The sequence below is a fragment of the Notothenia rossii genome (genome assembly GCF_949606895.1).
Source record: "Notothenia rossii genome assembly, chromosome: 9".
Taxonomy (NCBI): Eukaryota; Metazoa; Chordata; class Actinopteri; order Perciformes; family Nototheniidae; genus Notothenia; species Notothenia rossii.
In genome coordinates this window covers 63,985,406-64,008,363 of record NC_136907.1, presented here as the reverse complement: position 1 = coordinate 64,008,363, position 22,958 = coordinate 63,985,406, and the positions used below count along the sequence as shown (strand labels likewise).

Here is a 22,958-nt window from a genome sequence, read left to right as displayed (position 1 = left end):
TTCTGGCTCTTCTTTCTCTCACCTATCTCCCATGCGTGCATAACATAGCAGCAGTGTACACCAAGCCGAAGGAGGACAAGAACAAAAAGATAAACTCTAGTTCACTCTCTAGCACATCGAGTTAGAATGGCAGCCTGTCAGATAAGCAAGAATAGAAGTGGACAAAGGATGGGAAGGAGAGAGAAACACAAGCACCAATGGAGATAAGAAGTGATAAGAGAATGAAGGAGAGGAAGACCGCAGATTGATTTGGGAATAGGAGGAAACAGACAAAAGAAGAGGAGGAAGAAAGGCAGAGAAGTGATGCAGACCAGGTCAAGAAAGCTGAGAAGGTGCAGGAGACAGAACTCCAGCACAATGTGCACTGTGCTGTGTTCATCTCCAAGCTCAGCCTGGCGCTCCTAAAAAAAACTCTTTGTTCCATTTCTGTCACTCTCTCTAAATACCCCGCCACACAAAGTGAATCTGCCTATCACTGTCTCCTAAAGGAAGCACCCCACTTAATTCAGGAGGTTATCAAGGCGGTACGTGCTGTTAATTACCCAGCTGTCATTGATCCTTCCAAATGTGCACGCAGACAAGTATTTAAATTAGAAGACAGTGTGTGTTTGGGGATTTTGTATGTGCGTGTGGGGAGTTGTGTAAAGTCTGAGTTCAGTTAGGGGTTAGTTGTTTAGCTAAAAGTTAGGGAGAAGTACTCCGAAGAAGTTACAAGTTCAGACTGTTTACAAAAGTCTCACGTCGAAAAAGAAATCACAGAAAGGGACAGGCATGTTAGTAGACATCTTTATCTTGTCTTCACCGTGGGGACATTGGATTGCACATAACACAAAGTGGAGCACTTCACTTGTTTCAGTCCCTGCCTCCCATGCTAAGAATGCTGTTTGCTAACAATGTGCCCCAGACCCATGATGTAACTCCTGGAAACTGATGTTTTCAAAATGAAGGTCATCTATTTTCCATCAAGCTCTCAATTGAGGTTACAGCGTGTCAATGCTTCTGCCACCATGTCGGAAGATCAGATATTGACTAAAATAGGGTGATGTAAGGTGGGGAAATTGAGGTGAGTCTGCTTGTGATGTGGTTAAGGTCTCAAGACAGACTATAATCAAGCCTTGTTCAAACTGTGCAGGCACCAAGAATATACTTGGATGTGATGTAATGTGCGGTAAAACTTGGGTGGGCTTACCGATCAAGGGCTTGAATGCTTTTGAAGCGGGGATACACTGTGACTAAACATGGAAAAGTGTCTGTCTGCTCCTCTCTCTCAGTCCTGTGGGGATTTAGGATAACTGATGGGGAGATTATTATTTTTTTAATGTTCCTTTTTGTTCCAATGGCTCTCATCCCTAATGAGGACCATATTACCGAGCTTGGTTTTCATGCATTATAGGATACGTCTGGTAATATTATACTCCTAATCTACCTATCATAAGACCAAAGCCCGAATATATATTTGTTACTGAGAGGTGTTGCCTTTGTAGTCAAAGCCTAGCATAGATCATTCCCCTGTGACATAGACTGGCATTGTCCAAAATCTATAATCATATCAATGATACAGAACATGGATGACATTATTTCTATGTTTCTATCAACATTGGCACTATCATCAACATTGGTAAAATGGTCTCCAACAATTACACGAAAACATGTCAAACAACTGATTTGTATGCAGATGTCAATAGTTTAATGTGTATTCAAGGTTGTGGAAATCTAACGCCTGCACTGTCAAAGTATCAAATAAACGCACAAATTCTATAAAGAAATCAAGAGAAATATTAAGATACAGGCCAATGCTTTGGTTTGCACATGGTTCACATGGTCTCTTTACCAGATGTGTTTAAGGGAACAATAATATGTATTATTGCTTCTGGCAGCATCACACTTTTGGTACAAGTTGCAAAGAAAATGGAAATAAAGAGATCCATTCAAGATGACCTTCAGCAGTTATGGCATAGCTTTTGTCTGATTTATTTAATCAAAGAAAGAGAGGTTTGTGGGAAGGTTGGGGTCATTGACGCTTTGTTGCATCTCTTGCTGGTTCTGTCCAGAGAGAGAAAAATCTGGCCAAGGCAGAACAGCAGGAGAGCCAACCTCAGAGAAAGGTCCAATAAGGTTTTGGTTTTCTGTAGTGCAGCCAGATAGCCTCATTCAGGGGTGCAAAAGAAAAAAAGATTTGAAATAAAATGGAATAAAGCAAGAACATAAATTATCAGCACATTTGGTACATGTTCCGGAAGAGTTTCCAATTGTGCTATGCATAATGCATGCAGATCAGTGTTTGCATATATCAGCGGTGCTTTGATTCCTAATGAAAAGTCTTCTGCCAAAACGCGGAGGTACTATTTCTTTCAAATGAAAGCTTTGAACCACAGATCAAAAAGAAGTTGTCCGATCCAGCTTCCTTTAAATAAGAACCATCTCCAGGATTGAAACAATGCTCTCACACTCTGACCTAGAAAATGTCATTCACACAACTACAGTATGTTAAAAACTTGACTGCTGCCACTTCCTCATTTCCGCCATCAACTATACATCTCACCTCAAAGTAGTTCAGGTTGTAAGGTCTTTACTCACAACATCAAATAACCCCAATCATGGCTTCTCTACAATAACTCTTTGTTTTGATTTGGTTTACAAATCATTTTAAAGCTCACAGGGTTTGGCCTTCAGAGGCAATATTACAGAAATGTTGACCCCATATGAGCCAATCCACAGCCTCAAGTCAGCTGTCCGCTGATACGGCTTGCAGAATCAAGTATTTAGTTTAAAACGCTAAGAAAAACTAACTTTATATAGACCTGCTTTTCAACTCCAAGTAGATTGTGGACTTGTACATGGAGAGGTGCTGTTTTGCCCTTAAGCTAGTAGCAGCGCATTGCTACCAAACAATTAATGGAATCCTCCATTTTCAAACTGTTGGGCACTCTTCAGATGGTAGGAATGAGAATGTGGGGGAAACTTCTGTGTAGCAATGCAGTGGGAGTCACCGACTCATGAAGGAGACACGGGAAGAGCTGGAGCTTTGATGTCAAACACTGATGGTTTATTTAGGAGCTTCAGCCGGAGAATTCACATCACAAGTCCAAGAGTCAGAGGTTCTGACTTCACGGTAGAGTTGCCACGTCAATTCTGAAGAACTCTACCCCAGACCCATGTATTTAGCTAGTTCAGAGAGAATAATCAACATGCTGCATAACAAAATAGAGTGATAACACCTCCATCAGCTGACGCCAACAGGCAGGAACAGGGAGAGAGAACACTGAGAGCACAGCAGCCAAGGTAACAGGTGCGTGTGCTCAGTCAGGACAGTATGAACTGATACACTGGGTCAAAGTTATGGACCTTGGAAAATATTTCCCCAACAGAGAACATATTTTTCTTAAAGTAAAGAGATACATCTATGTTATTGTGTTTAAAATAGGTCCGTTGCCCACCCATTTTCTTCCGCATTTTTTTTTTTCAACCCCAGACATTCACTCATTCCACAATGACAACTGAGCATCTATAAAAAGCGAAATTGCAATGTGTATAATTGATATAAATACTTTGTAAGAAGTTGAGTTGGACAAGTCAACAGCTCAATCATTATTTGATAACTACAGTACTCAGAAGATGTAGAAAATGTCCTGAAAGCATTCCTTATTTGGAACTTAATTGGTATGTTTTTTTTCTCTCTGTCAGCCATGGACGCGCCCCTGAATCTGACTGCCAGTGAGGTGAATCACCGCAGCGCTCTCATCTCCTGGCAACCACCACTCGCAGAAATTGACAACTACATGCTCACTTACAAGGCAACGGACGGCAGCCGCAAAGTATGTAGTGCACCCAGCAGAACTGTCTCAACTGTGTCTGTTATCTCATATCTGTTATACTGTATTGACATGTATGTTAAAGTTTTATCTGAGGTTTCCTTATCTGCTTTCTTTCTTCTAAATTCCTGTTGGGTATCCATGAAACATTTGCAATCATGTGTCCGGGAGATAAGCTTTACTTTTGCTAATCCAATCACCTGAAAATAGAAACTGCAGATATTAGACACACATTGACAACACCTTCTTGGATTTCTGCGAAGAAGAACATGTTCCCAGTTTATTAAACCTGTTATTACAGAGTTGAACAATGTTCTGGAAAGGTAAATCACAACTTTTCAAAATCCAAATTATATCTTTTAATCATGTAATCCCTTGATATTGAGTGCAAGCGTTCGGGGACACACAGATTGATTCACACACACACACACACACACACACACACACACACACACACACACACACACACACACACACACACACACACACACACACACACACACACACACACACACACACACACACACACACACGGGAATCATGAAGGGAAAGTGGCTGTCTAATGAAGATGTAACTTGAATGTGTCTCAGTAGAGCCATTGTTTATTTTGATTAAATATTTTCATGTGGCCGATTCATGGTAATAAAGCACATCAGTAAGCTCTTTGTAGAACGCACCACGCCTGTTATCGAATTGACTAGAACCATTTCCCATGATGCTCTGGAACAGCCTCCCTTTTATTGGCAATTAGGTGTCCTACACACAAGCACACACATGAAACCAGATGTTCAAAGACTGTCCCCTTCAAGACCCAATGTCAGGCACACACACACACACACACACACACACACACACACACACACACACACACACACACACACACACACACACACACAGAGCTTGAATGTGTAGTACTGCTTTGTGGTTGACCATCGGGTGTCACTCATGTACAAAGAATGCAACAGTATCCCATTTGTTTTTATTATAACTGCCATCAGCATTCTTCTTAATATAATTTTCTTGATATTCATCCCTCGCTCTGCCTTTTCTTCTATTTTCCGAAACAATGGTTTGTTTCAAAAGAAAAATGTTCCCTAGAAATGTAATGGCGTTTACACAAGAATACTTTTAAATCAACATTTTGATATGCCATTAACAAGACTCTGTATACATTTGCATGCTAAAGAGAAATAACATTTTTCACAATTATTGTTCTCCTACGACATACATATCTGCATAATACACACGCAGCATACAAATCAATACCAAAAGGTAGAACTTCATATCTAACAGTTAGGTTTCATTATGGAGCTTTCTTTTTAATGCTATCAAAACACTCTTGTTTTCATACAGCCAATAATGTAGTTTCTTATAAATCATATTTGCATAAAACACTTTTTTATCATAGGCATACTGACTTACAACCAGACAGCAGCCTTTTACACGGAACAAGAGCAACAGACTTTACCAAGACCTCATCCTCTACCAACCTCCCCGGTCCCTCAGATCCACCTCAGCCGGTTTGCTTTCCATCACCAAGGCCAAACTCCGGAGCTTTGGGGACAGAGCCTTCTCTTTGGCAGCCCCGAAGCTCTGGAACTCCCTCCCCCAAGACCTCCGTGAGTCTGAGTCCCTCACCCTGTTCCAGTCCCGCCTCAAAACCCACCTTTTCAACTCTGTATATCCATAAGCCCCCCCCCCCCCACCCCACCCCCTCTCAACCAACTTCCTCCTGACTGCTTTTCTTTTTTGTTTTGTTTTTGTTTTGTTTTGTTTGCGTCTTTGGGTTCAAGAAAAGCGCTGGAGAAATATAATGTATTATTGTTATTATTATTACTTTGAAAAACACACATTACCTTTGACGATACTGTATGCTTCCTATCAAATGTAGACATGTATTCAGCTTAATTGTCTCAGTTGCTCAATTGGCCACTGAAAGAAGAATGATGCATTGCTAACATCAGTTTGCAGGCTGGATAGCTCATTAGCTGTTCATATGCAGCACCTTTTACAGCTCAAAAAGTTAGCAGCTAATGTCATATTGGTGTGTATAGATGTTGGCTCTGGCCCACTGTAGGCCCATAGCTCCTTAACAGTTTACGGCTTAAGTATTTCTTTCATATTTTTAAGAAGAAAAACCCCAAAGATAACTACATTTTTGATAAAGCTTTGATCATTTATAAAGAAAATGTGTTTAAATCTGTAAGATTGTGTTAGATGGAGTATGAACATGTTTCTTTTTGTCTCACTCTCCTCGCCACCTTTGATAATGTTCTTTTACATTTCATTCAATTCTTTGTTCTCCACAGTGAGCTGCCTCAATAACAAGTGCCACATTCATTGTGTTTGAAAAGGAAATGAGTCACAACACATTCAATTCAGAGCCAAACCGACCGCTGTGGCCACAGATTGAAGTGCTCATTGAAAGATTCTCCTCCTGTTGCCTCTACTTGAGGTTCATCTTGGCTGTAACCTAAACTCATATTCCTGAGCCTTGCAGCTGTTCATCTCGCTCTCTCTTACGGAGATAATGGACTTGTAAATTACACACAGTAGCAACGAGATTAATTTTTGATCTCATTAACATTCACTTACCAGTTTGTAAATGCATGTATCACTATTGGTTATTTTGGTGCCTAGAATAATAAAGTTCTCCCTATTCAAACACGCACAAGGATGAATACAAATCCACCAAACATCGACCACACACAAACAATTGTTAATTGGCGTACTGTATAAAGGTATGTTTTAGAAAACAGGGTGTTTTTGCTTTCCATGAAAATCCTATATTGACCCTAGAAACATGGAGGGAATATGTTAGATCCTCTGAGACGGAGAGACAACATTTACCAGCTGCTGCCATGCATAATTCACGTAGACACATTGCATGGAAATGTGTGATTACTTTTTCAAAACTTGCTGAATATTTCATTCTTTCTTCTTCATATTTAATGTGTATCCAGGGCAAACTGTAACATACATGCATACCAATACAGGCGTAGTGCGAGCATTGAGCGATTTATGTCTGATCTAAGAAACCTGTCACAGCTCAACGAAAGAAACATGTTCATTAACAGAGGGAAGTAACTGTCTTGTGTACTTTTATGACTTCTTTAACAAAAATATAAATGTTTATTTCCTGATTCCTTCGTAGCGTCTCAACTTGGCTGTCCAATAAGATCCTATTATATTGTATATGGCTTAATTCCTTTCTTCATGTCCAAGACTTACTACTTAGTTATTTATTTGTCATGCCAAACATCCAGTCTATCTTACAAGGAAGTACAAGACACCACCATTTTACAGAACAAAAGATTTGTGTGAGAAAGAAATCATCTACAATAAAAAGAACTGCCAAATGTTTCATACATGTATATGCTAACAGCTAACTTATACCAATTCACCTATACAGTATTTAAATTAACTTACAGTATATCCTTATTACAATCCATCTAATTTCCTCCTCACCTTTTTGAGTCACCAGTTTGACATAACATCGTGCTACTAGAACACAAAGCAAGCTGCCGTGTGTTTCCTGAACAAAAATAGCCTGAAGGTCTCTTTGTTGCCAAAAAAAGTCTTTTGAAAACTCACAAGCAAATTTCAATGTTTTATCTGTGACTGGTTGGGACTCTTGTGCCATTAGTTTTCTACCCTGAGGTTTACACAGAAATCACATTGAATTATTGCTTTGTATAATACAATGTCTCAATCTAATATATTTGACTGTGTGTGTGTGTGTGTGTGTGTGTGTGTGTGTGTGTGTGTGTGTGTGTGTGTGTGTGTGTGTGTGTGTGTGTGTGTGTGTGTGTGTGTGTGTGTGTGTGTGTGTGTGTGTGTGTGTGTGTGTGTGTGTGTGTGTGTGTGTGTGTGTGTGTGTGTGTGTGTGTGTGTGTGTGTGTGTGTGTGTGTGTGTGTGTGTGTGTGTGTGTGTGTGTGTGTGTGTTAGGAGCTGATACTGGATTCAGAGGACACATGGATTCGTCTGGAGGGTCTGGCAGAGACCACAGAGTTCACAGTGAAGCTCCAGGCTGCTAGAGGACTTGACACCAGCGCTGTAGTGTCCACTACCTTCACTACAGGTACAGTACACACACACAATCCCCTCACATATACACACACACACCATGTGTTTGTATTATTTGCTTTAAACTTGGAAAGAGATTCTAACAGGGTGACTTTTCTTGGCCCGATTTGTTTCCCCATCTTGCACAGCATTTCACATTTCTGTCACCGTAACCAAGGTGCACAGTAATGTGTCCCCAACGTCAGACACAATTATAATCTCCATTTCCTGTGTGTATGGAGACTTCCCATTAGGCTGCACCTGCAGCTTGGCTGTCTGCGATGCTACAGCTGAACAGAGTGCTCTAATCTTCAATGTTCTGCCCAGTGTATAATTAGACTCTGGATCTGTCACTCAAACAAGGGTTAGGAAGCATTATGAAGCTCCTAATAACTTGAACAATTCTATGAGCATGCCAAAAGTAAATATTAATATCTATCATTTCAACTTAGCAGTGAACTTGGCAGTTAAATGAAAGCTTTGCAGGTTCAGTTTTACTCTAATCTTAAACTTTTAATTGATGTTTTTTGGACACTTCGAAAGCTTCAAAAGCTATTCCAAATGAAAGCTTATTTTGAACATGGTCATGCTTCTTCCCTGCTTAATGAACTTGTCATAAGATGCCAGCAGACCAGTTAAATCAACACACTAAAAACTGTACAGTAGCTGTCATATTTCCTGACGCAAAAGCTGATTTTGACATTCAATCTGTTCAAGGAGCAAAACTACGAAACAGTCTAGCAACTGTTTTGAAAATGCAACATGGTTAAAATGTTGTGTTTATATTTGTTTTAATGTTTTTGTACCGTGCATCTATTCCTTTTGCATTAATGTAACTAACACAGAGGCCGCAGGATAAGCTGTAAACACACTATTAGAATGTATTACCTTGTAAATTATATATAGGAAACTTAATAGTACACACATCCAACGGAAATGAAGCAACATTAACCTTTATTTAGAGCCGTGTTTCTGGTGGCCTGATGAATGTTGAATCAATATTTGCTCTACTTTTATTTGTCTCTTCTCTCCTGAGGGTAATTGGCTCTTTAACAGCTACATCTATAATTTGAGGCAGATAGCGTACAGCTGGTTTATCAGAGCTTGTCCACTAAAACAACTGTCTGCTAAAAACTAAAGTTATGGGCTGTAAACAAAACAGTGTTTTCAGTGAAGGGCTTTGTTGTTGCGCTGAGGGCAGCAACAAAGCGGTAAATGATTATCCATGGCTTTTGATCTTTAAGCAAATAGATGTTTACTCTGTTGATATAAAAATCCAAATGATTGCAGCTTTAAAAGAAAATAGAACGTTTTCCTGTACCGTCTACGGATAACTCTACAAAAGATGGACAAAAACAAGCAAATTATAATGGCTCCTCTTCTGCTTATCTCCAGGGAGTCGTCTATTTGCGACGCCTCAGAATTGTGCCCAACACCTGCTGAATGGAGAGACTCTGAGCGGGGTCTACACCATCTACATCAACAGAGACCCCAGCCAGGGGGTGCAGGTGTTCTGTGACATGACCACTGACGAAGGAGGCTGGATTGTAAGTAGCTCTGAAGCCTTTCTAAAGCATTTGGTTCACTATAATGCAATAAACGGTAAAGGTAAAAAAGACAGAGGAGGTTTTGATTGACTACACAGTACTGAAGGTCCTTTTAGTCACAGTACTGACTTATCTTGTCTGAACATTTAAGTATCATGGCTATTTGTAAATTGTATTTTTCTGATCTTGTCACATTGTTATATTTTGGTGTTCAGGTTTTCCAGCGTCGTCAAAACGGACTCACAGACTTTTCCAGGAAGTGGAGTGACTATCGGGTTGGCTTCGGAAACCTGGAGGATGAATTCTGGCTTGGTAAGAGTCTCAGATAATTAATCTAGAGAGAGTCCCAGGGAGTACTTTCAAATACAAAGATTATCCATGATGATGATGATGCTGGAACACAGGTGTATTATGAAATTAAGGTAATAAGGTCAAGTATGCTACTGCCTAGTTCAAGTTTCAAGTATCTACATATTAAAGGTGGGGTAGGTAATTTTGGAGAAACCAGCTCGAGTGCGCTAGAATTTGAAAATACACAGCCGGAAAGAATCTGCCTCTTCCTTACAGAGCCCCTCCTCCAACACACACGAATGCGCACATGACCAATGAGGGCACGAGATAAGTTTGTGTTCACAGATGGAAGGCTGACAGGCAGGTAGGCCATCCAGTTATTTTAGCCTGGCCGGCTAAAATGATTGGTCGTGCTTTTTACAGCACTACAGCTTCCAGAGATGAAATTTTTTATGATTTTTTTGTCAAAGCACTTCAGATATTTATTGCTATAGGGATGTTAAGAGCATTCCATGGAATATAACAAAAAGTGTATCTCGAGCCGGTTTCTCAAACTTACCTACCCCACCTTTAAGACGTTTTGTTCAGTTTTGTAAAAGCCTTATTACCATCTTTATCTGCACACCGTCTCCATGACTGAAATGGATTTAATCAATAGAGGGTTTCAATCGGTTCCATTGATAAATCTATTGTAAGTTGACGTTTCCCATTCCTTGTCTGGGCGGTATAACCATTTTTGTTGGATTCTTCCCTCTCACCGCATCAACTACAAACTCCTGGTCCCCCCCTCCAACCTGTAAAGCGACTTTGAGACTTTAAAAGCGCTATATAAATTCAATGTATTATTATTATCATTATTATAATCTGAAGACGGAGAACCCTGCAGCTGGACTTTTTTTCTCGTCCTGCTCATCTCATCTTTCAGTTCTTTACTTCACAAAATCTGTCCGACTCATTACTGGATTCACTGAAAGCTCGTCTCTCCCTGAAGTGAGTTGGAAATGGTTTTAGCGTCTGTTTGATTCAAAGACAAAACAACAGAACACTGTTTTGATGAACTACTGAATATATTTCCCCCTCCCCCTTAAGATTTCATTAGAAAACAATAATTATATTCATTAGAAAATGTGCAAATGAATCATGTTTGTTCATGGGCCAGATTTGGTGTTATTGTTTTGGTGCAGATGATTAAAGGAAAGTATTACATGAATATTTCATTAAGTGAATCAGAACCTTGAGAAGAATCTGTTCTGAACTTTTTGATTAGAGGAATGGAATAACACTGGGGGGAAATTGCATTATCAGCACATTATCACAGAGGGAAGGCTGTTACTCTGCAGCTGACACATATTGGATCATAACACAAGATAGTTTGAGGCACGCTGTAGTCCATTAGTGACGAAACACGCTGTTATAGGTGAAAGAGATTTCAGATCCAACACATCATAATCAGGAGCTGACAAAATAATGCAATCTGCTTCAAAGGCAAAGGATTATTTGTCTCACTGATTATTTTTTAAAGCTGTTTGCGTTGTTATGAGGTGAATTGAATAATAATGCCGGCTGGTCTGGACCACAGGCACGGTGTTCAAAGGTAACTTTTATATCACAACAGAGGACGGATTGCTGTCTGCTGGTATAAATTAATTATTTGTTTCTGTATTTCAATGAGGAATATGGAGGGCATTATTCACTGAAGCTCAGGAAGCAGGATGAAAAAATATTCTATAAACATGTTTGTGCGCCGAATAGGAATCCCTCCCAAGTGCACACTGCGCAGTATGAAGCAAAGATAGTGAGCCATAAAGTGACGGCAGTGTTCAGAAGTCTCATGTTGCAGCATCATGGCACCGATTTCACATCTTGTAGATTTATATTGCCTTTGTCCTTACAATAAAATCCATAGCAAATGTGGTTCAGTGCCTCCAAATATTACTTCTGGCCCATTTCCACTTTAGCTGAATCAGCAATAATCTGCCCTCTCACCACTTCTGGAGGTATGCTAGTCAAGGGCAGCTCCTTCAATCTCTAAGGTCCCTCTTTACTTTTCATAAGTGCCTCCTAGGTTGCACTTCCCGCGTCCTTCTTCTTCTTTCACTTGCACTGTACTCTGTTCTCTCAGTGCATAAAAGCATCTTAATGTTACCTCAGGGTGTGGAGCATCAAGAGCCGCTCTGTGAAAGCTTCTCCTCGTGATTACAGATAACAAGCCAGCAGGGATCACAGCAGCCTCAGAGTAAGGCACACATTGAGCCCCAGCCTGTCGTATGAAACTGACCTGGGAGTTTGTTAAGCTAGAGATCTGTTAGCAGGGAACTACAAGATTGTTTCAAAAAGGAGGAAAATAATCCAAATCAGAATCAGGTTTATTACCTGGTAAGTTGACACGTACGAGCATACATAAAAGTAAAAAAAAGAACAAAAACACATACAGAGAACTGGAAAGTGTTACTAATAGCATTTAACAGTGGCCCTGTTTAAGGATTGACAATGAATATTCTAAATTGTTCATACAAGGTATATTTGAATGGTTAAAAGAAGACTTTTCTCCTATCGGGACTAGAATTTGCAATGCATTTTTAGCAGTGACAGTTCAAGAAGGGTCCACTAACGTTCCCTATAGAAAGTAAATGGTGTTATCACAGAGGGTCACTGCACTGTGTAACTATGTGTCCTTCACTCTTCTTTCTACAAAGTTGGTCGCTGCCATAGCCCGTGGAGAGCTATTATTGTGAACATTTAGTTAATCACCACCCTCACACACAGAACAGTAATATATCAGACAGTATGGAACCATAAACATGGATATTAAATCCACTCAGACTGAAAAGAAGAGGCGCTTAACTGGTCAGCAGTAAAGAATATGAAAATTAAGCTTTCATTATTATCTGATGCACTTTAACAAACTGACGTTTTTATTGCTGCTTTAGGGCGATCTATTCTCCCTACTCACTGACCTCGGACGGTTTTAGCGCTGAACACAAAGTCAGCTTGATGATGTTTAAACAGAGAGAAACCGGGGAAGCTGCAGTATGTGATCCCATACTCTTTCTTTTTTAAATCCCCCCCCCCCCCCCGTCGCTCCTGTGTAAGTGAGAGAGAAAGGCTGGTAATAAAATGTGACCAGACGGTAATATTGGTAGTATAATAAGGCAAGAGTGCAATAGTGTGTCAAAATGTATTTTTTAATCGCTGCAGTTTGAAATAGAGCAGTCTGATCCCATAAAACTGTTGGAGGATAAAACTGTAAAAAAAAATGATGACTGCTATATTAATTGCTGATATTACAGTGATATAATTTAATGGAAATTAGAGATGACTGAGAATTAAACGCAATTTTATTGTAACTATTGCTTTCACCTTAAATGCCTCTGGTTTGTTACATATTAAATGTGCTTTCCATTGATGTATTACAGCTGACTTAGTTTCCCTCCTCTCTTGCATTTCCACTTCCTACTCCTTATCAGCAATTGAGGATTTTCTTCAAATTTTCCCAGGGTGGAAAAAGAAGAAGTGTGTGATGCCTCTGCTGGAGGTTAATCAGGGAAATAGACTCTTTCCAAATGGGTGCTTGTTGTAATCTGATGGTGGAGGCAGTACCAATCTCTCAGGTCGGTGTGGGGTCTTATCGCCCGTCAGGGTTAAAACGAGCCTCATGTCTGCTACCTTGGAGATAGAGAGCAAAGCTGCAAATCTCACGATTGTGCTGCATGTGGCATTTGAAGGGGGGCCGGTGGTGGCAGTGTCCACGGCTCTCGGAAAATGTCAATCTTACTCTTCAGTAAAAACAGCTGACAAAGACACCGGCCAGAGTTCTTATCAGGACTAAAAGCTTTAAGTGGGAACCAACCGTCTGATTTAGTGAACGTACATGGTACATTCAGTACATCACAGAAATCTATATTACATTATTTGTGAAATGGTTTAACAACCTCTCTGATCAATATTCATATGAATAACAGGTTGTCTTAAACATTTGAAATATAAGAAGGGATATTTCACATTTTCCTCTGTGTTCACTTTATTATGATGTATTTAGAATATTCATATCAAATAAATCTTTGTTCAAACTCCAGAAATGTTTTGGTACCCAGAATAAAAAGGTTTATTCCAATGCTTGAAGGGTTGGCTACCTTTGCAGGATGTCAGTTTAAGTTATTTGTGTATTTTTATTTTAGATTTATGCCTTAAAGAATGTTTAATAAATAGCTGTGTCTTGTTAGCTTGTATCGGCTGGGCATATTATTTATGTATGACACAGTAATAACGCAAATCAATCAATTACAAATACTGTCATTTTGTCAATCCATATTGTAATTGTACTATTCTTATTTACATGTAGTATAGATGCATGTCAGCGTTGACAGTTATTTGTTTGTGTTTAGTGTTTCTCCTAAGGATCTATTGTTGGACAGGGACAAATGCTGTAAAGATTGTAATTTGTGTTTTCACTATACAATTGTTGGGCCAATTGAGTCATGTGTGTCGTTTCAAAATAAAGTTAAATAGGAGGCTCGCTCTTTTAGGGTTCCCTGTGGATTTTTTTCAATCACTATATGAACGTAATGACTTCCATTTCCGTGTGAGGGTGATAACTTTCAATAAAGTGTGTTTTGTTTCTCCACAGGTCTAGACAACATCCAGAAGATTGCTGGCCAGGGCCGCTATGAGCTGAGAATTGACATGAAGGACGGACAGGAGTCAGTCTACGCCAACTATGACAAATTCTCCCTTGGAGACGCGAGAAACCTCTACAAGCTCAGAATAGGAGAGTACAACGGCACCGCTGGTACGTGGTGGAATACATCATTGTAAAAACGATTGTAATTAATGTGTTTAAGTTAGCGTACATCATAATTCTGCACTGTGATGATCAACCTTAGAAATGACCTGTAATGACATCAACATCAAAGCTCTATGTGATATCGAGCTGTTTATGTCAAATAACTCTACTATAATTATATATATATTAAAATGTGTGCTGTTTCCAACCTTTAAGGGAAAATACTCTTCCATCCCTACTCTGCCATCTGCCATTTTCTCTTCTCACTCCTTTCCCCTCCATCGTTTTTCTTCTCCCTTATGTCTGATACCTGCCTCAGCACTCCTCCACATTTCCACTGAAGTCCTCGCTCTCCATGCGTCTCTCAGTCTGTCAACATGACCATATGCCAGAATCACCCGTCACCCTCTCATGTTTATAATTATATTTCTCTCTGCCTTAGTACATTGAGAGTGCCTGTAGCAGGATTTATTTCCTCTCATGTCTCTCCCGTTCCCCTCCTGCCTGCCTGGTCGTTTATGTCTCCTCATCACACCGTTATTCACCGCAGCCATATGCAAATGCAGCATATACAGAGGTTTAACGGTCTCACTCTTTCTCTCTCTTTCCTCTGATCCCAGGTGACTCTCTGAGCTATCACCAGGGCCGGCCCTTCTCTACAAAAGACAGAGACAACGACATCGCCGTCACTAACTGTGCCTTGTCTTACAAAGGAGCCTGGTGGTACAAGAACTGCCACCGGGCCAACCTCAACGGCAAATACGGCGAGTCCAGACACAGTCAGGTCAGTCATCCCGTAAAGACGTGATAAATAATAGAGATAAAAGTTCATCTATTATGCAAAATACACTTTTTCATGTCTTTTATACATAAACATGTGTCCCCTGTGTGTAAAGAGATTCTCAGAGTTTCGGGAAAAAAAGATTTGTTCTCTTTTTGTCCTGATCCATTTATATAAAAACCTGTCTGAAAATGAGCAGATCCGATTTTGGCCACTTTGTGATGTCATAATGTTTTTTTGGTTTCTGTAACCATTAGTCAAAAACCAACCAAGGTGACCTCCCCCCCCCCACACACACACACACACACCTTATCACTGAATCTCCTCCTAGAGCACCATTGTGTTCTTTTTAACCAAACATCTGTCAGAGGGGCGTGGGGAGGGGCTCCTTATTTTCACCTAAAGTAACAGACAGAGAATCAGCACTTTTGAAACAGGGCTGAAACAGAGGGGTTTATGGGATGCTGCAATGCATGATCTGTTTGGTATTTCGAGCCAGACTTCAGAGACATGTTTTGTATGTAACTGAGACCTATAATATATTGATGAAAAACAGTATAATAGGGGACCTTAAAGTCAAAAACTGATTTTGTGGAGAAAAAAAGGTTTGTTGATCCAATTTACAAAAAGACCCCTCCCAATTGGTTGGACTGTGTCGAGGGTGGATACAAGACGAGGATTGATTAACAGCATGGCGAAGTAGACAGCTGCCCCAGAACTCCAGGTGTAGCTTGGTGTAAACTCATTTATGCTAATTAAATTGAAATTCTGTTTGGGAATATGCAGCACCGAAGCAAATTAATGTGACATGATAAGGGCCTGGAGGTGGGGGAGCTTTATTACCCAAACTTGTGGTCCAGGTTCTAACCCTAACCCACCTATCATCGTTATTTTAGTTTTGAGCTTTCATATTCATGAATACATGCGCTATCCTTTAATAACCACACAGCGCATCTGAGGCCTGGGTTTATTTTAGTTTAAAAAACGGTACGAAATTAGAGAAATTGAGGAAGTTCACCATTTCGAAAGTAGTTTAGAAAAATGCTGACTTCAATTTCTGAGGATTATTCAAAGCAGGTTGAACTGGATACAGTTTCTGGAAATAAACATTCCTGTTAAATGTTTTAAATGTGTTTCCACATTCCTTCGAGCTCCACAAATGTTCTATTGAAGTTTTTTGGAAAAGCACTCTACTAGACTACAAATTATTACATTTACATAAGTGTGTCTTCAGATGCTTTTTAAACGCGTCAACAGAGGCTGCAGTCCACATATTCAGAGACACTTTTTTAATGATATGAACCGGCACATTCAAGGTTTGACAGCATAACAACCAGATGGTGTCACTAAAACTGAGCACATTACGCACATGTATTGTGAAAAAAAAAAAATTCACATAGACATTTACGGCAGTGTGATTGAAAGGATAACATCATTACATTTAAAGGGCTAATAATAAATGTAATTACATGAGATTTGCTGTAGACATGCATCTCGATACTCCGTTACACTGATTGGCCTGAATGAGGAGCTGTAATCAATGGTCAAAAAAAAAAGGCTAACGCTGTCACAGCAATTTTGATTAAACTCAGGGACACTCATTTTGATTGAGCAGAAGATCCTGTTTCATCTGTTTGGCTCTTATCCAAACTCTCATACCAGTGAGAACATACAGTGTATTGTTTTTGAGTCAGCTGTTGGAGGTTAATGCTTTCAGACATTCAAATTTAAAAATATGTTTAAGGAGTAGAAAATGGGATATATTGTCAGAAATATTTGTCAATAGAAAACTGAAATAAAATCACACAATTTAAAATATGTTATTAAACTTGTATAATTATGGAAAATTAATGGCATTATTTAAATTTAAATGTAGTAGCTTGGAACCGAATTTATTGTTTATTGTCACATCTTATACACAACTACGCTGTAGTATGTTATGATGAAAAATGTGGGTCACAGGTTCCTCAATAAAGCAATTACAAGACATACATTTTTTTTTTTAACAACAATAAAAATAGTGCCAGCTCAGGCATGAAGTAGTCAGAGTAGTAGGGAGATATTACATGATGGTCCTCAAGAGGAAATAGTTCAAATAAAAAACCCAGAACATTTCATTAAGGGACATGTTGCAGGTTTACAACTCGTCAAAAGTTTAATCAACTAAAAAATAGGTTCATTTAGTGTCACAAACTAAATTCAAATTAGTTTTGTAAGGAAATGTATTAGAATATTTAAATACAAATAAAATAGTTTCAAAATGATCAGGTGACCCCATGAATGCTATAGACTTGAAGACATGTTTAAAAAGGGCAGCATACAGTATTCCAATTATGGGCCGAAGCCTGCGAGCTAGTTCAGGCAATCAACTCGAGCACCAATGATACATTAACACGTGACGCACCTCGTCCCTCTAACAACCAACCAAACACATTCTCCTAAACATGGCGCTCTATTTAAGCTGCCAGGTCTTCCTGCCTCTGCCTCGCCATGCTGCTGCTGCCACTGCTGTGTTCACTTGCTACTGCTACGTTCATGTTCCTGCTGCTGTGTTTCATGTTGCTGCTGCTTGCCTGATCCACCACCACCCCAGCTTCCACCTGTAGGCTTGGGGGATAGTTATCTAATCATCACTCAATGTTCTTTGTAAATCTGTGGAGTGATGAGGCCCGAGCCTAGACGCCAAACTCAAACTATATGCTGCTATAATAAACATATTAAGAACACGTGAGTTGTCTGACTGAACTAGAACCATGCGAGGGAAACAAACAACATGCACACGTGTGATCACACTGAGGCTCCCTCTGTGTGATGTGGCAGTGAGAGTTGAGTGCTTGTCTGTTTCTTTTTGACGAATGTGTGATGTGGCTCCCTCTCAGCTTGGTGATGTAATGGCTGGACAAAGAGAGCGAGGTGTTGTGTGAAGCTGTGGTTAGGCTGAACAACAAAGCCCCGGAGCACCACTGCTTGTCCCTCGGCGCTCTGGCCCACCGTCTTTGTTGTGTGATGACATGAAATGAGAGCAGGTAGGAGCAGAGATGGGCAGGCATAAAGACACGCAAGGACAAAGTGCCTCTCAGTGTAGAGCTGCAAATTGGAAGGTTTGGAGGTGGTGGATTAGCGGGGATGGAGTGAGACTATAATTACACTGAATTCATGCTAGTGCTAGCTCTTAAGTAAGGATGTGTGCTTTCTTTCACACACTTTTCTGAGTATGTTACATTTCCTCCTTCCTTTTTATTGAACATTTTCTGTCATTTCCCCTCACCATAAATGTCACCTATTATGCAAAATCCACTTTTTCTTTTCTTTCATACAAAAACATGTGTTCCCTCTGTTTAAAGAGTTTCTGAAAGTTTCAGGAGAAAAGATTCGCTCACTTTTTGTCCTGATCCATTTATATAAAAACCTGTCTGAAAATGAACTGATCAGATTTTGGCCATTTTATGATGTCATAACGATTTTTTGGCTTGTGTAACCATTAGCCTATAACCAACAAAGGTAACCCCCCCCCCCCCCCCCCCCCCACCTTATCACCTGAATACCCTCCTAGAGCACCACTGTGTTCTTTCTAACCAAATATCTCTCAGAGGGGCGTGGGGAGGGGCTCCTTCTTTTCATCTAAAGTAACAGACAGAGAATCAGCACTTTTGAAACAGGGCTGAAACAGAGGGAATTATGGGATGCTACAATGGTCTGTTTGGTATTTCGAACACTTCAGGGACATGTGTTGTATATAACTGAGACCTATAATATACTGATGAAAAAGAGTATAACAGGGGACCTTTAAACACCCTGTTGATTGACTCTGCTTCTGAAACCCCTCTTGTCACTCTTACAGGGCATTAACTGGTACCACTGGAAAGGCCATGAGTTCTCTATTCCTGCCGTGGAGATGAAGATGAGGCCGTTCAACTTCCGCAGCATCAGCAGCAAGAGGAGGCGGTCCGCTCCTGGATTGTAAACAAAGCCCCCCCACCCCACCCGGCCCAGAGTCACAGATAAACGCAGGTCGGAGGCTGTTCACTGATGAGTTTCTGCTATCTGTGTGTCTCACTGATGAGCATTGTAACGCCTTTTAGTGAGGCTGCAAAGAAAAAGAAAGGGTTATGACAAAAAGATACTAATATTTGATTCATCTTCTGTTGTAAAATTATAAAAACCCATTATTAATAATATATAACCAACATGCAGAAACTGTTTCTAACCATCGATGAGAACACGACATAGCAGATAACGAAACAATGACCGAGCTCCGTTTATCTCTCTTTAGCCGTCGCTCCCTGCTGTACTTCTACTCAGATGAAAGAAGACGCTGTATGTAATTTATTAAATACTTTGAATGACAATGGTTCGAATTTGCTGTAAAAAAAAATGGAAAGGCAAACCAAGAAGCTTTTTTGTTTCATTTTAATGCTGTGATTTGCCTTTCCCTGGGATAGAAATGTGCTCAGAAATGCCCTCAAGACTGCAAGAGCTAACGTTATTTTAACCGAAATAATAACACTTTTAACAAAAAAAACATAATGTACATGCCCTTAAAACCCTTAACTGTAAGATAAATATATTTTTATAACTAATATTGTGGCAAAATCCATCTATTTAGTATGATTTGATGCCTTGGTATTAGAGCCTATATTAAGTTAATGTAATTACAAATAAAGGACATAAGAGATGAAATTAACTTTAAAAAACAAAACCTCCATACTCCTCGTTCACAAAGCCGTGCACCAGCAACAGCTTCATTACCACCTGTTTTACTTATCATATTCCTCTGTGTTACTGTTACCACAGTATCATTTGTGTTCATTATTAAAGCAGAAAGAAACTCTTTATTATTTTTGGTAGCCACACTGAGACACTACGAGTGGGATCACAGCAAATCTATTCTTGTTCGTTCAGCTAAATGATTTCTTCAGTCGTCCGTGGGCTTTTCAAATATTATTTCCTGGAATTTATTTTCAAACAACAAACGCTTAATATCTGTGCCCCCCCCCCACACACACACACACACACTTCTGTATGCGCAGTGATTGCTTGGAGAGAGGTGTAACCAAAGATCTGCATAATAGAGTTTCAACCCGCAGCTTGGAAAGATGCCAGTCAGTTTTGTCACCAAAGTCACTGAAGCAGCATTTCCCTGCATTAATAGATTCTCACTTTTCAGGGACTTTTATGGTAATCGTGTCCCCTGGCGTGGTGCGTTTATGCAATGTGAACACTAAATTCTATGCAAAAGAAAGTCAGGGTGGGCATAGTGCAGGTTTTTCGCCCGGCCTCTCCCCCACTGTGCACTGAAATGAACCCGACAAAGGAGGCAGCACAGAGGGTGGAGAGGAGCCAACTCTTTCTTCTCTGCCGTTCTTAACTAGCTCGCTATTGAAGCTCCCCGGTGAAACAATAACATCAGCAAACATGGCAGAGAATGTTTCTTTTAGTGGGGCGGGCAGGCGTAATCTGCAGCATGCCCACCGAGCATTTTGTTTTTTATTCAGCGTTCACACTGTCGCACACAGCGTTCGGTGCCAGTGAGTTTAGTTGACTGCGGTTTTTTGGAAACAGAACTTGTTTTAGTTTCCCGCCTCCTCTGTTGGAGGGGAAATGATCTCTGAGGAGTTTGAAGTCAAATCAAATAAATGGCTAAATCTCCTCTCTGGCTTCAAACTATCCACAAATACATGTTTTTATTCTAAAACTCAATCGATTGAATCTACCATCCCTGCAAGCAACACTCTGTCTCATATATTCAATATGTCCAGCTGGAGATCTCATTCTTATGTACTCCTGTCAGTTTCTGTATTTCTTTTTTGTTTTGAGCAAACCAGGACATCTGGCTTACATTATACGACTGTGTACATTTTCATTTGTGTTTTTTCTTTTTCTTTATTAGACTTGAAAACAATGGTGACTCTCCCCTCTATAAACTACTAATATACTCATGTAGATATAGAGATGAAGATAATGTGACTTTTGATGTGTTCCTCTTTAGATGCAAACTAATTCAGAAACATTTCCCCTTTAACCGTTATATTTTTAACCGTTGTTGTGTTCGAGGGCAGATGGAGACCAACGCATGTTGACTGGATGCAATCAAGAGCCTGATGGTAAATAACAAATGTCATAGCAATATGTTTGTGTCTGTAGTTTCTTTGCTGAACTGGGTAAAAGGCGCCCTTGAAATAGTTTGTAAAGTAAGATATGTTGATAACATAATATAGATTTATCAGGCCTCTAAACTGTTGTGAAAAACAGTAAAATTGCCCTTCAAGAGTCAAATAAAAACCAGCATAACCTAACATATAATTTTAACAAACTGTTTCAACATGTGACCTTTCCTAGTCTGATTTATGTCTCTGTGTCAAAGTGACTGTTTCAGAGCCTCTCATGCACTCCATCTCTTTCTGTGATTTATAGTAGCGTAGGGAATTCTCCGTGTACTTATTTCGTTAACTACTTAGATGAAGTTTGCCTCAGTGCATTTTTGAACAAAAGGTCACGAAGCTTTGCAAAAAAGGAACTGAATGTTATTAGTATTGTGGGAGATTTTAGAGGAATGCTGATATGCTATAATATTGTTTGTTTTCAAATTTTTCCAATCATTCAATCAATTGAACCATGTTTGTCAATCAATGAGAAAAAATAAGTCACGTTGTCTTGCTTAAAACAAGCTTCTGTCCCGTCTTTCATTTCAAGTTAATCATTTATGAAGCTTTTAGGAAAACAAAACTATTAAAATTGAGCAAATGCAACCCTTGTGTAATGAAAACAAAAACATGCTTGAAATTCCATAGACTAAAGAGCTTGAATATTTTCTTGATATGATGATGACAGTCCGTCTAACATTAAGACCAAGTCATTTGTTTTACTCATTTCAAGCCAACTACAGTATTATTTTTTTTTAAATGGAGGGAAATGGTTTGAAAATAGATAACCTTCTCCGTTATTTAAACATAAAACTGAGTATCACACTGTTACTATTTCTTTATACTGAACTTCCTACAGAACAGGAAACATGTTCCCCTTATTTATTTAACTTATTTTCCAATGTCTATGTCACTGATGCAACATTGTGAAAAACGATTTAATCTAATAATGACAAATGATCCTCTTAAGATATCAAAAAGAAAATGTGATATTTGGGTTTGCTTTAAAAGGTCAATTAAATGATCAGAACACCACGTTTGTTGACGTTTCCAATATGAGCCAGAAACTCAAACTGCATTAATTTGAAATCTTGCCATGAAATGTAAATGTTGAAAATGCGTTGTTGACTGTTCAGAAGCTTATATATGCTGAAACTAAGGATTTGTTGTTGAATAACCTTGGATTACTGTCAAATGTAGCTCTAGTTTGACTTAAACATGTACTATATAGTTCCTTTTTTAATACATTTTCTACATATTAATAAAATATTCAAATAGTCTGATACAGTGTCATTTGTTTCTTTTTTGGTGTGTCGGTTCACTTCATGCTGTTGTATGTTAGATGTGTGTGTGTTCCCTTCAGTCTGTTTTATATAGGGTGTGTGTGTGTTGATGACATGCTGTTGTATGTAAGATGTGTATGTGTTCCCTTCATGTTGTTGTATGTTAGATGTGTGTGTGTTCACTACATGTTGTTGTATGTTAGATGTGTGTGTGTTCACTACATGTTGTTGTATGTAAGATGTGTGTGTGTG

At 39.4% G+C, this 22,958-nt stretch overlaps 1 protein-coding gene across 8 annotated transcripts in view; it reads left to right on the top strand.

The window, feature by feature from the left end:
- The window catches only part of tnr (tenascin R (restrictin, janusin)), a 188,452-nt gene extending 165,746 nt beyond the window's left edge, over nucleotides 1–22,706 (top strand). For all 8 annotated transcript variants that reach the window (XM_079652471.1, XM_079652465.1, XM_079652470.1 and 5 more), the window contains 7 exons: nucleotides 3,685–3,815; nucleotides 7,762–7,894; nucleotides 9,274–9,425; nucleotides 9,641–9,737; nucleotides 14,344–14,505; nucleotides 15,120–15,283; nucleotides 19,122–22,706. In XM_079652471.1, coding sequence (XP_079508597.1) covers nucleotides 3,685–3,815; nucleotides 7,762–7,894; nucleotides 9,274–9,425; nucleotides 9,641–9,737; nucleotides 14,344–14,505; nucleotides 15,120–15,283; nucleotides 19,122–19,244 — 962 coding nt within the window. In that variant the 3' untranslated portion in view covers nucleotides 19,245–22,706. The remainder of the gene's footprint in view (nucleotides 1–3,684; nucleotides 3,816–7,761; nucleotides 7,895–9,273; nucleotides 9,426–9,640; nucleotides 9,738–14,343; nucleotides 14,506–15,119; nucleotides 15,284–19,121) is intronic.
- The last annotated feature ends 252 nt before the right edge of the window (nucleotides 22,707–22,958 follow it).